The sequence below is a fragment of the Monodon monoceros genome, unplaced genomic scaffold, assembly GCF_005190385.1.
Source record: "Monodon monoceros isolate NGI ecotype Baffin Bay Population unplaced genomic scaffold, NGI_Narwhal_1 Super_Scaffold_1, whole genome shotgun sequence".
NCBI classification, from domain to species: Eukaryota; Metazoa; Chordata; class Mammalia; order Artiodactyla; family Monodontidae; genus Monodon; species Monodon monoceros.
The window spans coordinates 53,309,196-53,327,220 of record NW_021703765.1 but is presented as its reverse complement, the minus strand read 5'-3'; the positions used below and the strand labels follow the sequence as shown (position 1 = coordinate 53,327,220).

At 41.0% G+C, this 18,025-nt stretch overlaps 1 protein-coding gene across 1 annotated transcript in view; it reads left to right on the top strand.

The window, feature by feature from the left end:
• DLGAP1 (DLG associated protein 1) overlaps positions 1-18,025 on the top strand; it is a 292,601-nt gene that overhangs the window by 56,513 nt on the left and 218,063 nt on the right. The window contains exon 2 of the mRNA XM_029218054.1: positions 11,984-12,198. Within this exon, the coding sequence (XP_029073887.1) occupies positions 11,984-12,198 (215 nt within the window). The remainder of the gene's footprint in view (positions 1-11,983; positions 12,199-18,025) is intronic.

Sequence of the window (18,025 nt, the reverse complement as noted above, 5' to 3'; positions counted from 1 at the left end):
TCTCCTCTCCCTCCCACCTGGCCTCCCCTCAGGACCTCCTCACTCTTCTTTCAGCCTTGAGCACTCACCTTACAGACCTCAGGGCTAATCCCTCACCCTTCATCGTGCTGATCTGTACTCGGAGGTCTCTTTCTCAGTGAGACTTTCCGGGTCTGTGCACACCCTTCAACACTGCACATCCCGCCCACACGTACCCTCTGGTCCCCCTCCCCGGCTTTCTTTTTCTCCACAGCACATCCACCATGTAACGTACATTTTATTTATCATATGAATGTCCTTTTCCTCCTTCCACCCCCCCCCCCCCCCCCCCCCCCCCCCCGCGAAGGCAATTGTTTTTCCTGGTTATACATTGCCGTGTCCCCTGTGGCTAAAGCAGCAGCTACTCCACAATAATATACATTGAGTAACAAATATGTATTGGATAAGTGAGTGAATACTTTAACAGTATATACATTGAATAACAAATATGTATTGGATAAGTGAGTGAATAACAGTATATACATTGAATAACAAATATGTATTGGATAAGTGAGTGAATACTTTAACAGTATATACATTGAATAACAAATATGTATTGGATAAGTGAATGAATACTTTAACAGTATTTTGAAAACATCGCAAAAGAAATGGTATTGTAGTTTTACCTCCAGCCTAACCACTAAGCAAAGGAAAAGAATACCATCATAAAGTTTGGTCTAAGAAACCTTACCTCAAACCCTACAATGAATACTCCAGGTGGGACATGCCCTCTCACTGGAGCTTGAGCTAGTTTGGAAATCCTGGTTCAGGTACCTGTTGGGTGCATCACTCATCTGTGCCCAGGCTTTAGTAACAGCTCCTCTTAGCTCTAGATATCATGCTGTCTAGAGGAAGTGGGTTGAAATATAGGCTTAAAGTACAAATCCTCAAGAGACAGTTTCCCCATACAAGGATTATTAACGTGGAATTCTGTGTTACACACGTGCAAAGGACACTCAAAATATTATTCAGTTCTTTCTAGATTCACGTAATTTGAAAGATGATCATATGGTTATATTAGAGTGTGGTATTCAGGAAGGAAGGATTCTATTTTGGTCCATTTGAATGCAGTACACGTTCAGGTGTTGTAAATGTAACTTAGAATAAAAAGTGCAAACATCACTAAGATGCAGTAGTAATCATATGATAGCAATGGAAAGCAGGAAATTATTACTTGGGTCTCTTCTTAAATCTGCTGAGTTTTTTTAAATAGATGCCAAATACCTAAGTGAATGATTCACAAGTATAATAATTTATAGCATCATCTGAGAAACTTAATATCCCCCAATTCATGATAAACTAAAGGAAAATATTTGCTGAAATTCATTTCAAAATTCATAATTTGGAAATTAAGTATTAATACTGGAGATGATGGACTTCATAGTTTTTAGACTCTAAACGAGCTTTAACAGTTGTTCCTAATAAGATTATCAGACTTTACATTCTGAGGAGAAAGATCCATGCTCATAAGCATTTGACAAGGACTGGGGTCTCCATACATGCTGGGAGATTCATAAAATTTTAGCCAACACTGAAGTTTACTTTTGATGAATGGTATTTCTACACCTGGGCTTCTATTGACCCCAGGAGGAAGCTCACTAACCTTCTACCCACTTCGCTGCTTCTGAACACCAGACACAGAAGTCTAGTTTGCCTCAGGGGATTCGAGTCATGGAATTATAGTACAGAAACCTACATGCTAGTGACTGCAAAAATAATGGAAAAATATGATGGCTTAGCTAGCCATGGCAAGCCAACAGACGTGCCTCCAATATGTCAGAAAGACATGTGAGAAATGAACAGTTGCATTAAAAACTAAGGACTCTAAATTAGCTTATCTCTGTATAGTCAGTGGAAATACATATATTTACCATAGACCTAAACCTCTGGTGTTTTTATCTTGCTATCTATTAGAATTATGTTCTTGCTTATATTTCACTCAAACTTGTAGCCAGCTATGACTGCTGGGTGACGGGTGTTCTGCGGGCATTATTTTTTAAAGTCTTTCGGTTCTTCCAAGCAGCTAACCCTCACTACTTGTTACAGGTTTCAAAATGTTAATAGTGTTGTATCTCCCAGCAGCTTGATGCTTGAGTTTTATGTTTAATGGAAAACTACTGAGTTTTGAAGGTTACAGAATGATATGATGAAAAGATCATAGAAATTTGAGTGAGACAAATGTGCCTTTCAATTCTGACTACGGTTTACTAGGTATAAATTTTCGAGGATGTTATTTAAAGCATAAGTCTCAATTCTCTCATCTTTTCGGTGGAATGACTAACCACGCTGGGGTTTTGTATTACCTGAGATAATGTTTGTGTAGCAGGGAATGTAAAATGGCTGCCAGTGGGTCCTAAAGCTAATTGCTTCCCTATAGATATACTGCAGGAGAGGAACAGTCTTTGTCCCAGCTTCCAAGCAAAGGTCCGGAGATGCTTGCTGATTGAACAGCCTGAGATCACACACTCAGCCATGAGACAAGCAATAGAGCTGGGGAACGTGATATGCCAAGTCCTCTGCTACTCCTGAGACATATGGAGACCTCAAGTGGGGGGGAGCAAGGTTTCCCCAAAGCCAAATCGTGGGGATGTGACAATAAGAATCAGAAGTAGAACTGGGTAGCAGAAGCCACAGACGTTCACTACAATCAAAATACAGGGTAGACAATGAATAAAATGCATTTTCCTCCCCTCTCCTCATATTATACTGGAATATAGTACCGTAGTTACTATTTCTTGTTCTGGTATCACAGGGGTATCTTCCCAACAGATCGTGCCCCCTTTGACGTGAGCATCACCTCAGCAATATTTTATGCCAGCCGCACAAAGGCCCATGCACAAAGGCCCATGGATCCTTCCCCTCCTTTGAGGGGTCACAGACCTTGCCCCTCCACATTTCTCCTGCAGTGCCATTTCCCAATGGAAATGCACTTTGCATTTGCACAGATACATTCAACTCCAAAGGAACAGTTTTAGCACCAAGAAGAGGATTCATAAGAACCAACTACAAAGCCAGTAGGTAATTCGGAGGTACTGAAATTTAATACTCAACTTAGCTTGATTCGCGTTAAAGCTATTTTTACTCTTTTCCTTCATCCACCCGCCCCCCAGATTTGCCTGATCCGCTTAAAACATGTAAACCTCTTTGAGACCAGACTGTGTTTTGTGAAATGTCTTTGGTGTATCGCCCTGGCACCTGCTATGGTGCAAGGTACCCCATAGATACCTGTAAACATACGTGGGTGAGAATAATTCCATAGGGTAGCAGTGAGTGAATCACCATCAAATAGCATTGTTTACAACGTGCTATTCAAGGGTATTTTAAAATGTTATTTGGAGAAAGATGTGGCAATGGGTATTAGCCCTATTTAAAAAGAGGTAGGTATTTACTCTTGTCCTTGATAGGTAATTTTTAAGCAAATTAACTTTTACACCAGCTTCAGGATTCAAGGGGAGTTAGAAAGGGTGGTTGCCAGGGAAATCAGGCCTTGGGATCTACACATCGTGTAATTGTAATTTTCCTATTCTTGCTTTTTTTTTTTTTTCTTTCTGCTTTTGCTCTGAAAAGAGCAAGCTAAAAAGGCTACAGGGACATTTATGCCAAGTCGCATTTGTCAAGTTGAAAGCTGTGTGGAGCAGAAAAGCAGTTCTCCCAGCTGCAAAGAAGATGCAGAGGAGCCGAGTGAGTAGGGAATCTGAGAGCTCACTAAAAGTGCTTAGAAGGCCGATGCATTACAGCCATTTCCGGACAGAGTGCTAGGCAGGACCTTAACATCCAGGGCAAAGCCTTCTTACAAATGCTGAAAAACCACCAGAGTGCTTGGAGGCCCTCACAGCACCCTTGAAAACGTGGCAGTCAGGCAGGTCTTCTGAATTCCTCACAAACTGTCCACGCACGTTTAAGCAAAAACTGAGGACAACCGTTGTTAAGGGCGCCACGCAATGGTGACACAGTAAGCGCTGCTTTATCTCACACTTATTTTCCATATTTATTATTTTAAACCCTCTTTATCCGTGCTAGCCAATTAGGGGCAAGCTACTGTGTGTGCTTATTTCAACAGTTATAATTTATTTTTAAAAAGTACAGAGCATGGGAGCACGCACTCATTTTTTTTTAAGTTAATTTGTTCACACCCTCAATCAGCATATCAGAGGCAGCGTGATATCCTCAAAGGCTTTGGTATCAGATAAATGCAGACTCCTACTCGTTATGATGACCTTGGGCAAGTCAGTCCAGCTTTTTGAGTTCAGTTTTGCCGCAGCAAAATGGAAACAGGAGTGTCTATTTCACAGGACTGCTAGAGGGATTAAAATAAAGTCACATTGGTATCGCTTCCAGCCCTTGACATTACTCTATACATGTCAGCTTATTCTGTAATTATCTCAGATCCCCAGCTTTCCTTTCCTAGGTACAGGTTTGCCTCCTCCTATTTACCCTTCCTTATCAAGCTCGGGAAAGGCCAAATAGGTTGACCCCCTTCAGCTATAGCCAAGTGCCCTCACTTACCTGGTTGCTTCAACTGAAATGCTCAATTGTTGAAGAAATCCACAGCCGCTAATGGGTAGCCTTGCAAATACAAGCCTAGTATTGATACCCACCATTTTAATCACAGCTCTTCCTTGCTCCACTGTCTTGATTTCTACCTAATGAACCAAATGCCTAAGTTATTTCTCCCAGCTTCTTTGGTTCCTGATGAAATAGAAGCTGGCTCTAAACCTCACCTCTGCCTTAGGTTTATGTGTTTTCCTCCCAAATCTCTGCAGCCCAGAACTGCTCACAGAATTACCCCGGCCTCCCCTGGTATATTTCAGGACACATGCTCCATTTTGGCTGTCCCGGCTTTCTAAGTGTCTGCGTTCCTTTTGTGGCTCTCAGATTTCCCCAAATCTCACGCATTTTCATTACTCCAAACCTCGCCATCCAACTTCCCATCCTGAGATAATCTGCTCTCAAGGAGTCACTCACACATGGCTTCATCTCCCAGCCATCGGCTCCCAGACCATCCCTGGCACAGAATGTCTGACTCTATCTACATTGAGTTATACTCTATGACAGCAGCTCAGCCAAACCCCATGTGCATTGGAAGGGCCTTTTCAAAGTAAGCCTTCCCATGTCTGCAATAGTATGTCTTATTTTAATTTCAAGGCATGTAGTTCTTTGTTTATGAATTATTTTTTCCTCAGACTTTAAAACTCTCAGAAGTTGTTCTCTTATCTGAACTCTGTGTTCTTTAGATCATCATAAAATGACAATTGTTACTCCTAAAACAACCAAGATCTAAATACGAAGAAAAAACCTCCCTGGACTGTGTATGGCAGACCCCTCCCAGCTTGGGCGCGGTGTCACTCTGACCTAGCTACTAACCTCTCTGGACTTCAGTTTCTTTATTTGATACAATGAGATTATAATATTTACTCTTCCTATCCTTCAAGGCGGTTGTAAACATCATGAGACAATTGTGTAAACTTATGTTTTTGGCCAAAGCATGACATAGCTGAATGCTAACTGTTATTAATCTGGTCACTAAGGAATACAAACATTAAGTTCTATAATTGCTATCCCAGAATACATCAATTCGTGTTCTTATTTTTGCACATATTCTTTAAAAAGCTGTTTGATAGATTCCTGAGCTCCATATTTCTCACATTTTAGCATCTTTGATATTGGAATGTATCATTTAATCTATGGAGTGTCAGAGCTTAATTGGTGGTGTTTCTTTCTTAGTGGTACAAAAATGTATTGAGGAGTTTACGTTGGTATCTTGGATTCGGTAAAATGCAACATTTGGAGTTCAGGGGAAAGCTGAGGAAGTGTAAAAGTAGGGGTACCTTGTCTATTCAGAATAGAATAGAAATCCTATTAACCAAGAGGGGAATAGGATAACCTCCCCCTGCCCCCACCAAAAATAAAAAATTAGCAAAGAGTTTGAGACATTCAGACAGAAGGAATTACCTTGAATGATGCCACTTTAAGGTTCCCTATGGGAAACCTTTTATAGATATATAAAATATATATAATATACATTATATTATACATTATAAATTACATATATTATAAATAGAAATATATAATAATATATTTTATTTATATTTTCATATATATGAGACTTTTCTATTTTTACATAGGGTACATATATATTCCCTTTGCTTTTATATCTTTATACTAGAATATCTACTTTAATGACTAGAAGGATGTTAGTTAAAACACCACTGCTTTTTAATCCCAAGATATTTATAGCTCGCCATACTTTAAAAGTAGCCACGAGGAGACAGATCTGTAACCTTTATTCTCAGACTTTTAATGGTGCTTTGAAGTTCACAAGCTATATTCACACACATTATCTCTATTCATTATACATCTATTATCATCCCCATTTTACAGATGGAAAAATTGAATCAAAGAGGTAAAGTGACTCATTCCAGGTCACACACAGTGAGTGAATGCAAAATTGTTGTTGGAATTAATTAGTTCTTCTTTTCCAGCCTCTCCCCACCACAGTGACTAAGCGCTGCACAGAGCAGACACTTCGTGCAGCCCAGCACCTCCCTGACCACAGGCTGTTGGCTTTAACCGTCCTCAGACATCTGGAATGCATAGGTCTTGAGTCAAGGTTTCTAAAAGAAAAATAGCTTCTCCAAATACAAAAATATCTCCAATGGAGTTTTCTTTTTCCTTAAAATTTCTGCTTTATGAACAAAAAGGAGTCATTTGAGATTCGATCACTGGGAAGCCAGGCCAGCTTCAGTTGGCCCAAGGAAGCAGGTTCCCCACTCGGTCCTACAGAATAGAGGTGAATCCCCAGGACAGAGAATGTAGAGTAGGCAGTATATTAGAAATTTAAGTTTTTGCTTAATATATTTCAATTATTTCTGCCCCTCCATTATCAAAGAAATTGAAAGCAAGGCATGAGAGTCTTCTTGGAAAGCCAACGTCATCCACCATGAGGGAGCATCTGTGTGCCGAGTGCAGAACTCCCATAAAACAGACCTTTATTGAGCACTTCCTGTGTGCTCGTGGTCATTACCTCATTTAATCCATGTATAACTTTATGGGGTAGGAAACAGACAAGGAAACTGAGGCACAGAGAATTTAATTAAGGAGCCCATGGATGTCCCTATTTAGTGGTCCAGCGGAAACCCAAACCTGGACAAGCTGGTTGCAGAGCCCAAGCCCCTAACCCTTCAGCAGTACGGCTTCCCCCAGTTTCAGCAAGCTTACTGAGCCATTGGAGAGATGACACAAAGACACAGAAAACAAGTCATATATATAAATGCCATTGTAGGATTATGCAACTTAAGTACTTAGAAGGAATCTGACGATCAGGTTAGGGGCCATACCGTCTCCATCACAACCATACAACTCTGCCCTTCTAATTTAAAACCAGCCACAGTCAATACGTAATGAGTGGGCATGACTGTGTGCCAATAAAACTTTATTTACAAATGCAGATGGCAAGCTGGATTTCACCTGTGAGCTACAGTTGGCTGACCCATTATGTAGATGGTACATGCTATAGATTTCATAAAGGAGTTGAATTTAGGCTGGAGCAGTTGGAGGGAGCTTTGGGATTGCTGAGTTCAGCTTGAAGGAAGATTTGAGATGGGTTTACAAGAGCCTGTGTGACCTGGTCCCACCTCCCCAGCCTCTCCTGGCAGTTCCCTCTTGGTCAGGACTCTCCTGCCACAATGGCGTCTTCTTCCTAGGCTTCAGTTACACACAAAGCTTATCCCTACTCTAGAGACTTCGCACTGGCTGATCCTTCTGCCTGGAAGCACTTCCCCAGCTCTCCTCCAGGTTGGCTCCTTTGGTCGGACCTGATCTCCTCGTAGATGTTACCTCTTCCCAGTGGCTTCGCTGAGGAACACGTTAAAGGAGTTCTCCTCCAACCCCTTTGTCACATCACCCCATCTTATTTTCCTAATGGCATTTATGGTTTCTGAAATCATCTTGTTCATTTATGGGTATACTTGTCTATCATCCATCTCTTCCTGCTCTCCTTCTGCAATGTAAGCTCCACAACTTGGGATCAACATTTGTGTGGTTCACTGCCTGCACATTCCCGGCACCCAGACCATGGCTTGAAAATGAACAAGCAAAAAATACTTGCAGAGACACCGCTTTGGGAAAGCAGGTGTTTTCCTTACTTGCTGCAAGTAATAAATCCTGCCTTCTCTGGAAAAAAGAAAAGAAAAAGAAAAAAAAACCTTGCAAAAGTGAAGGAAGAAGGGAGGCAGACAAGGAGAGAGGCCAAGAGGGAGACAGAAAATGTAAGCATGCCACCATTAGGTGGTATTAATTTTCTCTTGTTGCATTAGGATGGCCCATCATTCAGTGCCCATGACACTATTTCAACTAAGAAAGCATCTTCATCCTGTAATTAGAGGATGATAGCATCTGGTTATGGTCATTCCTTGTCAGAGATAGGTCTTTTTACTCCTGAACCATGACATATGGTTTAAGTTATAGCCTGGCTATCCCCAAAATAGAAAAATGCACATGAATTCTCATTTTGTTCCCTCAAAAATAAAGTTCTCCACTGGAGTTTCATGCTTAAACATATGCATTAAAAAACAAATAATCCTCTTTTTCTCTAACCCATACTGTTGTTAAACCCTAAGCTTTATTAGACTGATTTTATTGCTGTTTCTTTAACGTTTACTGGGTCTAACCGCCCCACGAAGCTCGTGAAGGCAAGCAGGACATCTGGCTTGCCTGCCATCAACAAGTGCCCAGGCTGCTCCTTTATCTGCTCCCGCTTCCCTTTCGTACAAAGATTTCCATTCCCCTAACCACTAGGACCGGTAATAGGAAGGTTTTCTCAGACAGCTGCAAGGTTAGTTTTTTCTTTGGATTTGCCTAAATCTTTTCTCTCTGTGCAACTGACACAGAAAGACACAGCAACCTTGACTAGATCACAATAGGAGCCGCAGCACATGACTCTCCTTTCTTTTCAATGGAAAGGGAGTAACGTTTCATGCCCTGGCCCCTAAACAAACTGGTATGCTTTCCTTGAAAACAATGTAACCAACCACTGCCTCCTCTTTTGCTTTCAAATTTAAGAGACATAATAAAAACTGTGGCTCAAATTATAGCGACTTTGCTGGCCCTTATTGTTCTGCAGCAGTATTTTTCTTCTCCAAAGTCTTGAGGTTCTGTTTCTTTACCTTTTTCCTGGAGCTAATTTCTGTATTATTTTACATGTAATTTATTGTAGGCTGCCTTTCAGTGTAGGAATAATGTATTGATTTTTAAAACCCATTCCAAAGCAAATCACTTCCATAAACTTCTTAGCTGATATCATTTGAAAAATATGTTTAATTGAAACATATACCCATTAAATACTTCCCAGCTGGTTCCCTTAGCAACAGTTGCAGCCTGTTTCTAGTATAAGACCAAGTTTCTACCATAAACTAACTTTGAAAAAAACAAAACACCTAAACAAAAATTTGCCGTGTTTTGTTTCATAAGCATTATGAGCTTATAAGTTGTCACTGGTCTCTGACATAGTTCAGAGAGCGACACTTACGAGCCGTGCATCAGTACTGAGAAATGGCGAGCACTGGCTGCCTCCTCTGTGACCCTCAGCTGTACCAACTGAATTTATAAGATGTAATTACTGAGCCAATAATGAGGTTCTGAGTATGATCATATCTTTGCAGTGACTCACCTGCCAATGGAAGGAAAACAAGACTGTTCTCAGCATTTATCATTTCCCTAAGAAGTCTCCCCGTTGCTATGGTGATGTGGATGGGTTTTTAGCTAAAAGAGCAAAAACTCTACATTGCTACTACCATAATTAATCAATGGCAAATGGATCAGACGTGATGGATGACAAAGGGGTCATGGGACGATAGTTGTTCAGTTCTATAGGTGCCACAAGATCATACAGAGAGAGACAGCATCAAATATGGTCATGGCAAGACCCCAGGAGCTGCTGGGCTGGAACTCTGCCCCTTTGTAGCTGGGATGTTGGGCGAGTTACATAACCTCAGGTTCCTCATTTGTAAAATGGGGATAATAATAGTGCCCTTAGCTGTGTGGATCAAATGAGTCAACCTGTATAAAGCCTTTAGAACAGTGCCTGCACATAGGAAGCATGATTTAAGAGTTTGTTAAATAAAATAAGCTGCATAGTGAAGCTTAACCAAACTTTATTGGTAGTTTTCAGCATTAGAACCTACAAACCACTGTTTTCAGGTCCAGGAATAGTAGCATCTCTTCAGTCTGATGTTTCTAGATATACGTTTTCAAATTATATAGATAAATGTATAAATTAAGGAGGAAAGCATAGTGCTTTTAGTGGAATGTCTGTTCTCAGTTCCTAGAACCGATAATGTTTAAAAATCTATGTCTACTCTGTGTGTGTATCATTGTGGACAGTTAACACTTTAGATTTAAAATTTGTATATTATTAATCATAAATTTTAGATTAAGTAAACACTTATCTTTGAGTTAAACCAAAAATGCTTTGGACCCTAGTGCTGCCATTTATTAGTTATGTGTTCTTTGGCAAATTTCTTAAGCTCTCTGAGCTTCTGCTTCCCATCCGAGAAATACAGAAAAATACACAGAGGTGTTGTATCAATGAAACAAGATCCTATAAGCAAATTTCTTAGCCTAGTTAAATGTTAATAATGAAACATGGCATTATTTAATGGATAATCAGTGAATAGTTAGCATGAAAATAGTCAATACCTTTTTACCTTCTCAGTGCAAACCTGGCCAGCTCTCGGGAGTCCTTCCTGGATCCTCCTTCCCTATCACCATTACTGATAACTCCTGTTCCTAGTGTCTCCTTAGTGCATAGTCCATCTACGGCACCACATCTGAAACTTGCTAACACGTTGACTTGGAACTGTTGCCAAATTTTTGTATGCTCTGTCTTCTCATCTCTGTTATCAGCTTGCTGAGGGCAAGAACCAGCCTCCCCATTTTCTGGTCTCTTTTAATTAAGCCCTGTGCAGTGTCCTGTGCACAGTACGTAGGATGTTTGTTACTTCTTAATGGATACAAAGAGTGGCCATTATTGTGCATTTCTTTTACCAAATGGAGGAGATATGAGACCCTAGGTTGGGTCCATGTTGAACTGGGGAATCTAAGAACTGAAAATAAGGTCAGAAAGAAGCCCTCTGTAGCACAGTGTGGTACCCTGCTGAACTCAAAGGAAATGATTGTAGAAAGAAAAACGAACAGCGTGCTGAGAACGTTGTCTTGAGGGGTCCCCACAATTAGGGACTTGGAGCAGGATCCAGCAAAGCTAGAGGGAAAGAACAATCCAGATAAGTAGTGGGTAACTCAGGTAAGTAGAGTAACCAGAAAGCCAAAAGGGGAGAGACTCTTAAGAGGTGTTTTGAGTGTGTGTGTGTGTGTGTGTGTGTGTGTGAAGAGGCCAAGAAAAATTTCAGTTAAGAAAGTGCCACTAGCTTTCATGAGGAGATCATTGGAAACCTTCAAAGAGTGTTTCGAGCACTCTATGGAGGCTAAATCCAAATTAAGAGGATTCAGAAAGAATCGGTGCTTGGGGAGCGAATGCATCTGGTGTAGACCACTGGTTTAGGAGGAAGCCCTATGGATACAATATGCTAGAGATGGAAGATGCAGGGAAGGTAAAAGAGAAACGTTCCTGAATTTTAAATAACAACTGAAAACAAACCATTGAAAAGCTCTAATAAAACCGCTTTCCAACGGCATCCGTGTGCCTGACAATCGTTTTCAGCGTGAGAAAACGGAGAAGTGAATCAAATGGTTATACTTTTTCCTAGTACCCAGGCTCTTTCAAAGCTTGAGACATAGATTTGCATGTATTCAAAATATTTTCAGACCAATTATGGTAAAACACTATTGTTGAAAAGTTAATGTCTAAAGTTTTACATAATTACCCGTATTACCCATATTCACAGTCAGGAAAGAAAAGAAGAAGATAGACTTTTATAAAGCATGAACTATCTGTTTTGTATCTGCATAGGTCCCTCAGGATGAATGGACAGGGTACACCCCTCGAGGTAAAGATGATGAAATTCCCTGCCGTAGAATGCGGAGCGGCAGCTACATCAAGGCCATGGGAGATGAAGACAGCGGGGACTCAGACACCAGCCCCAAGCCTTCTCCCAAAGTTGCTGCGCGAAGGGAAAGCTATCTCAAGGCTACTCAGCCATCCCTTACAGAACTCACCACACTCAAGTAAGTGTTTCCAACGCTCTACTTCCAGTAGCCCGGCCCCCTGTATAATCACCTACAATCCGATCTTGCAACTTCTAGCGTAAATGGGGCAGAAAACACCCCACAGATGGAGCACTGTGATGCACTGAATGTTCTATTGATTTTGACCTTGGGTCTGACTCATACATCCCAGTGCCTTCAAAGACACAGGCATCCAGCTGCGCCCTGCATAGACCATAAGCTGAACCCCCAACCTTCCAAAAGAGTTTGCAACGATCCAGAATGGCCTCTAAAAAGAATTAAGATTTCTGACCAGTGAGGATATCTGTGTATCCCCACTCTTGGATGTTGTTTAGCCACTAAATCTATGTGGCAATGCTTCCTTAAAAAACTCTTGAATTTTTCAGATGATTGAGTAATAAAATAGAGTAGATTATCTTGGAGAAGGTTATAGAATGTGGCTATGCTTAAAAATTGGGTAATATGTGAAAATTCTTGACAGATGTTTTTAAACTTGGACACTCGATGCATATTATAATTTGTAAGACCTTAAAAATTTTTTTTTGTTTTGAAAAATATGGTTCTAAGTAGTCCTTCCTTCGGTCTGTGCTATGTGTAAACAGAGAACAGCATCACAAAAGAAACTACTGAAACTGATCATTGTAAGGCCTGATTTAATTGTTAATATTATTTCTGGAGAGCAAATCAGAGCCTTGGAACAGATCATCATGTGGATCGTCATTTGGACTAAAAAAAGGATTACGGGTAATGAGTATTTTTAAGTGCCTTTGATTCCATATTTTGAGGAAATACCTATTACTATCCGTGCATTTATATTGCATTACAAAATAAAATATTAAAAGGCAAAGTAAATAAAACAGAAAAAAGACCAAATCCATCAGACTGAGGAGAAGAAACTAGATTATTAAAACCCAGAATACTAAAAAACAGCTGACTTCTATCATGGAAATGTATTCAAATAGCAAACTTAATGACCTCATTTTTAACTTGATTAAATCTGCAAAGACCCTATTTCCAGATAAGGTCATGTTCACAGGTATTAAATTTAGGACTTTGACATATCAGTGTGGGAAATACAATGTAACCCCTAACCCTGCCACACAAGGTAACAGTTGATCACAGAAATGGAAAATACAATCGGGTCTTCATTGCACTGCGGCACCCCTCACAGAGGCTCAGAAAAGAACTGAGCCAGTCTGAAAAGAACTGGATTTGTAATAATGGCAGTGGGCCGAGGTGGTATGAAAATTAGGGGGGGCCAAGGAAACTTCTGGGAAGTATCTTCTGTGAACTTTAGAATATCTCTCCCCTAGAGGCAATTAAAGGTAGTCACAGCCGTGGTGTTAACTGACATCTTCTAGAAGACGCAAAAAGACGGGGATGCTTTGGGCAAGAAATTCACTTGGACCCTCAAGATCTCAGTATCCTCAAATGCAAACCAAGCAGTGGGATTCTGCAACTTCCAGAGTCCCTTCCACCCCCTTTATATCCCATTCATTTACCTATTGGGATGCATGTCACATCAGATGCATGACGCTTTGGGTTGTGGGGGATGAGATACAATGAGTCCTGCTGCTCGAGTCCTACCAGGGCTCGAGTCCTACCAGGGCCGAGGAGAACAGAAAAGAGCAGAGCCACAGGGGAGGGTGCGGGGAGTGCTCTAAGGAGGCTGAGGACAGGGGAGGTGCAGAAATCAACTTTCACCATTGAGTCTTGGACCCATCTCCTTATTAGCTTCAGGGCTGTGGGGAATCTGCTCTGAAGTCACTGGAACTCTTTCATTTTGCTTCCACCTGATGTTATCTTCCTTTAATGTCCCGGAGCCTGTTTTTACAACCATCCTATATATATATTTTTTACTGTTCAGAAGTTTGAAGAGCAGAAAAAGGTGGACACACAGACAGTGGCTAAACTGATGGTAGAAAGGTCAGGTACTTGAGTATTAGAGTAGTGACTGTGCTTTTCTTCCTCCAAACCTATGGAAATTCCAAATGGTACCCAATTTACTAGGGGACACCTACTACACTGAAAAACGTTTTTTCTTTTCTAAGGATGGAGTTTCACCAAACCATCTCTGTCACTCTCTATTCTTTAGTAGGCAAGACAACAGCTCACCGTCATTCACACACGCCTTTCTTCCCTGTGCTACCGTCACCTCCCCCAGACTTATTTGTCATAGCCTGTTTGTCTCCATTCATTTCTCCCTCATCTGCTCCAGGAGCTCCCTTTCCGCTTACGGTCCGCATATTAAGCTTCCATCATACTCAACAACATAGGTGTCTTAGTGATGTCTAGTTTAATGAGATTTCAAGAGGTACACAAGGGAAAGAAGGGGAATACACTAGGAAAGCAAAAATTCGGACATGACATAACTCATAATCCATTCTTTTCTTTCTTGATGATGTTTTGACTGGAGCTCATTATTTTTCTAGTTCGAAGCATTCCATCCCTCATAAGAAAAAAGATCCCCATATCCTGGAATTCTAGTTCCCCAAAAAAGAAAACTGTATTTTTGTTCCTACTTCTTTGACATTTAAGTCCATTTTTTTTCCTCCTTCCTCCTCAGCAATTCACAGCTTTAGGGATGAATCACAGCCATGAACCAAGATAACTAAAATTAGCCAAGTGAGATGGGGCAAACATTTTGTTTGAGGTTTTCAACTCCCATCTTCTCTCAGGAATGTTGGAGAAGAGGCACTCCTACACTTTCTTACATTGTTTTTCTTCTTTCTTTTCTGTTTTCCAAAGGCATCTTGAGAGCTTATTTCTGAGGCTAGTTCTCTTCAGCTACTTAATGTCAATGATTGTGTCTTCAGGTAGCTAAGGCCTAAGGTCAGTTGAACATTCTGGAGTCAGAAGGAGTCTTGAGACAATGAACTCCATCTTTGGGCTGCAAAACTTCTGTAGCTACTCTCTGGGGACCATTATCTCTCCCACTCCCTTCTCTTCTCCCACAGATAGTAACAAATCCCTTCCCCTCACTGCTAGCTTTTCCTTCTTTCTTCATTATTAACTAACAACGAATTTGAAACGGCATATCACCCAAGAATATTAGTATTTTCAAAAAGAACTTCTGAATGTTTAATAGCAAATTCTCAGGCAAGTAGGAGAGAGGTTTGGAGGCCCAAGTTCCCTCAAAGCAGGTCACCACAGCTTGGCTCTGATGAGGGATTTAAGTCTTTTACTTGGATTTGCTATAATATGCTATTTATTCTGGAAAGGAGACTCCTGTCTGCTTCCATGATTAGTTAAAGCCATGTCCAAATCCCATCGTGGACTTTTATTCAATAGACTGTAAAAAGAACTTTTAAAAAATGATGTTAAGTGAGCTGTCATGTAAAAGATTCTAAAGTTAAATTCAAATAAATGTCCATTATCCTAAGCAAATAACACTTTAAATCTCTTCGTAGTTCTTTATCCCTTCATCCAAGCACTAAGAAAAAATTTCTCCTGGAAGAAATAGTCAGCCTCTGATATTATAGACTTTGAAACTCCTCTGAAATCGGTGAGATGGGCCCCAGGCTTTTGTGCATGCTTGGCTCTGGAGAGGACCCGTCAGAGCTCCCAGCGATGTGGATAATGTATGTAACAAAAGGCTTCAGGAAGATTTATTTTCAATCCTAAATGCTGATTTATTTTCAGGATGGTTAATCCTCGAAATCATCATTCTTTTTCTAATCCTGAAACTTTTTAAAAAAATAAATAGCTCTGTGGCTTTTGGCAACTGGTTTGATGTCTCTGAGTCCCACCACCCCCCTCCCAAATTAAATGAGAGTCTCATGCTCTTAGCTTGGATGGTGCCACTTAGATTACTCCCTCTCAGCCCCACCCCAGCCCCGTGCAGACAGCATTAGCTGATCCCAGAATTAATGGATCCCAGCACCCTCCCAACTGAGTACAGACTGGGCCTCGGATCCCTTCTCAACACAGAGCTTCAACCACACTTCTCACTGACCAGCCATGACACAAGGTGCTATCCCTCATCTACACAGTCTCTGAGGAAACTTTCAGCACTAATGTGTATACTTATAAGGATGAAGCACAAAGCACTGGCAGTTCACAGTCTGAAGACAAAAGAAGGTAGTATTGGTAAATGAAATAATTTGAGAAGAGACAGATGGGGTTGTTCTCCTTCAGCTTTAATTCTGGAGATTTAAAATGAGTCAGTTCTACATCAGGAACCCAAAACTGTAGCCTCTTGCTGGAGTGTCTTGTTTTGCTTATCTATGTAGAAGTTTCCTTCTCCCTTTTTTCTCTCTAGACACACTACGTCCTCTGCTATTTCTTCACATTCCACATGCCCCTCCCACCCACCTACAGCTTCCTGTATTCCTTCTCTTCCCAGAAAAAGGAGGGGGCATGGGCTATGAAGATGGAAGCATGGCGATTTTTTTTTTCCTAAGGATGTGAACCATACTGAAGAACGTAGCCACGTACATCTTTCCTTCTTTGTCTTAAGTGGAGGGAAATGCCTCTGTTTTCCTTTGTTGTCTGTTTTCCCCAAATGCTTTGATATTCCGCTCCTGTCCCTCAGTAACTGTAACATGTAATGGCAGATGCCCCTTCCAATGGGAGGACGAACAGACTAGCATAACCCAACACTACAAAATTGTGAGTTTACGTCCTCTGTGACATCAACTCAGGATAGTTTCCCATCTTTCCCAACCATAACACTGTCTTCTTATATCCTCTATCCTCCCAACCCCTCCCCCCAAAAATAAGAAGAAATGGGACAAAGTTTAAAACAGGGAAACTCATTCATTTACTCATAGACAAATTATCTAAATACGTTTCAACCCACTGCTAGAAAAAAAAGCCTGGTTAAAAGACAAAATAAACAAACAAAACCACTGGTACAAGAAATTGCCTATTATATTCAGCCTCTGTCACCATGCCCAGCTTAAAAAAAATAGGTCTCTCTTTGGGGTGTGAATACCCTCCTCCAAATGAGATGGGCGTGTGAGTATCATAGTCTGTATCCTAGTCTCTTGCTCTTTAGCAAAGACCATTTTGGAAAGGAGCCTGCATTGATTGCACTGGCCCTGCAATGATCACAACCTCAGAGAGCAACGAATTGTCTGTGTGTCTTTGAGGAAGGTGAAGGAATGAAAGGAAATTCAGATGCCTTTTAGAGAGAAGGAATGGAAAGTTTAAAACACAGGAGAGAGATTTCAGTTTTAATGAGGTTCTAAGTGCCTGAATGAGTGCTCAGGGCTTACATTTCTGTGTCTTGCTTTGTTTTGATTGTTTAATCACCATAACTGCATACATGAGATTTTCCCCACTTTACAAATGAGGAATCTCTGTCTTAGGGAGATTAAATAACTTGTCCAAGGTTACATGTCAACTAAGATATGAGGCCAGGGGTTGAAAGCAGAAAGAATAAAAAGCTGGTTGGAATGATGGACTCACCGAGACTGCAGAGATGAGCAAAAGATATGAAAGAGGGTCCAAAATGGAAGAGAAAAGGAAGAACAACTGGGTGCCCAGGAAAAGGAGCCATTCAAGGCAGATATGGAGAATTCAGAGCAGATTTGAGGGGGATGTCAGAGGCTGCAGTGAAATAAGTTCTGACGTGGAAGTGCAAGCAGGTAGACATGCAGCTGAAACAGGAACGGCCTTGAGAACATCTTGACTCAGGCTTGGCCTGGGGTAAAGAAAGGAAAGATCAAACGACCAAAGGATTGAGGAGATTAAGAGTTAAGTAGGCATTGGCTGATGGGGTCATGGGGAGAAACGATGGGCTCTTGGGAGCCCGGGTTCAGCCGGGTCGGGACAAGTGTAGTAGCAAACCCGGGACCTGTGTGTGCTCTGTGTCTCTGCAGTG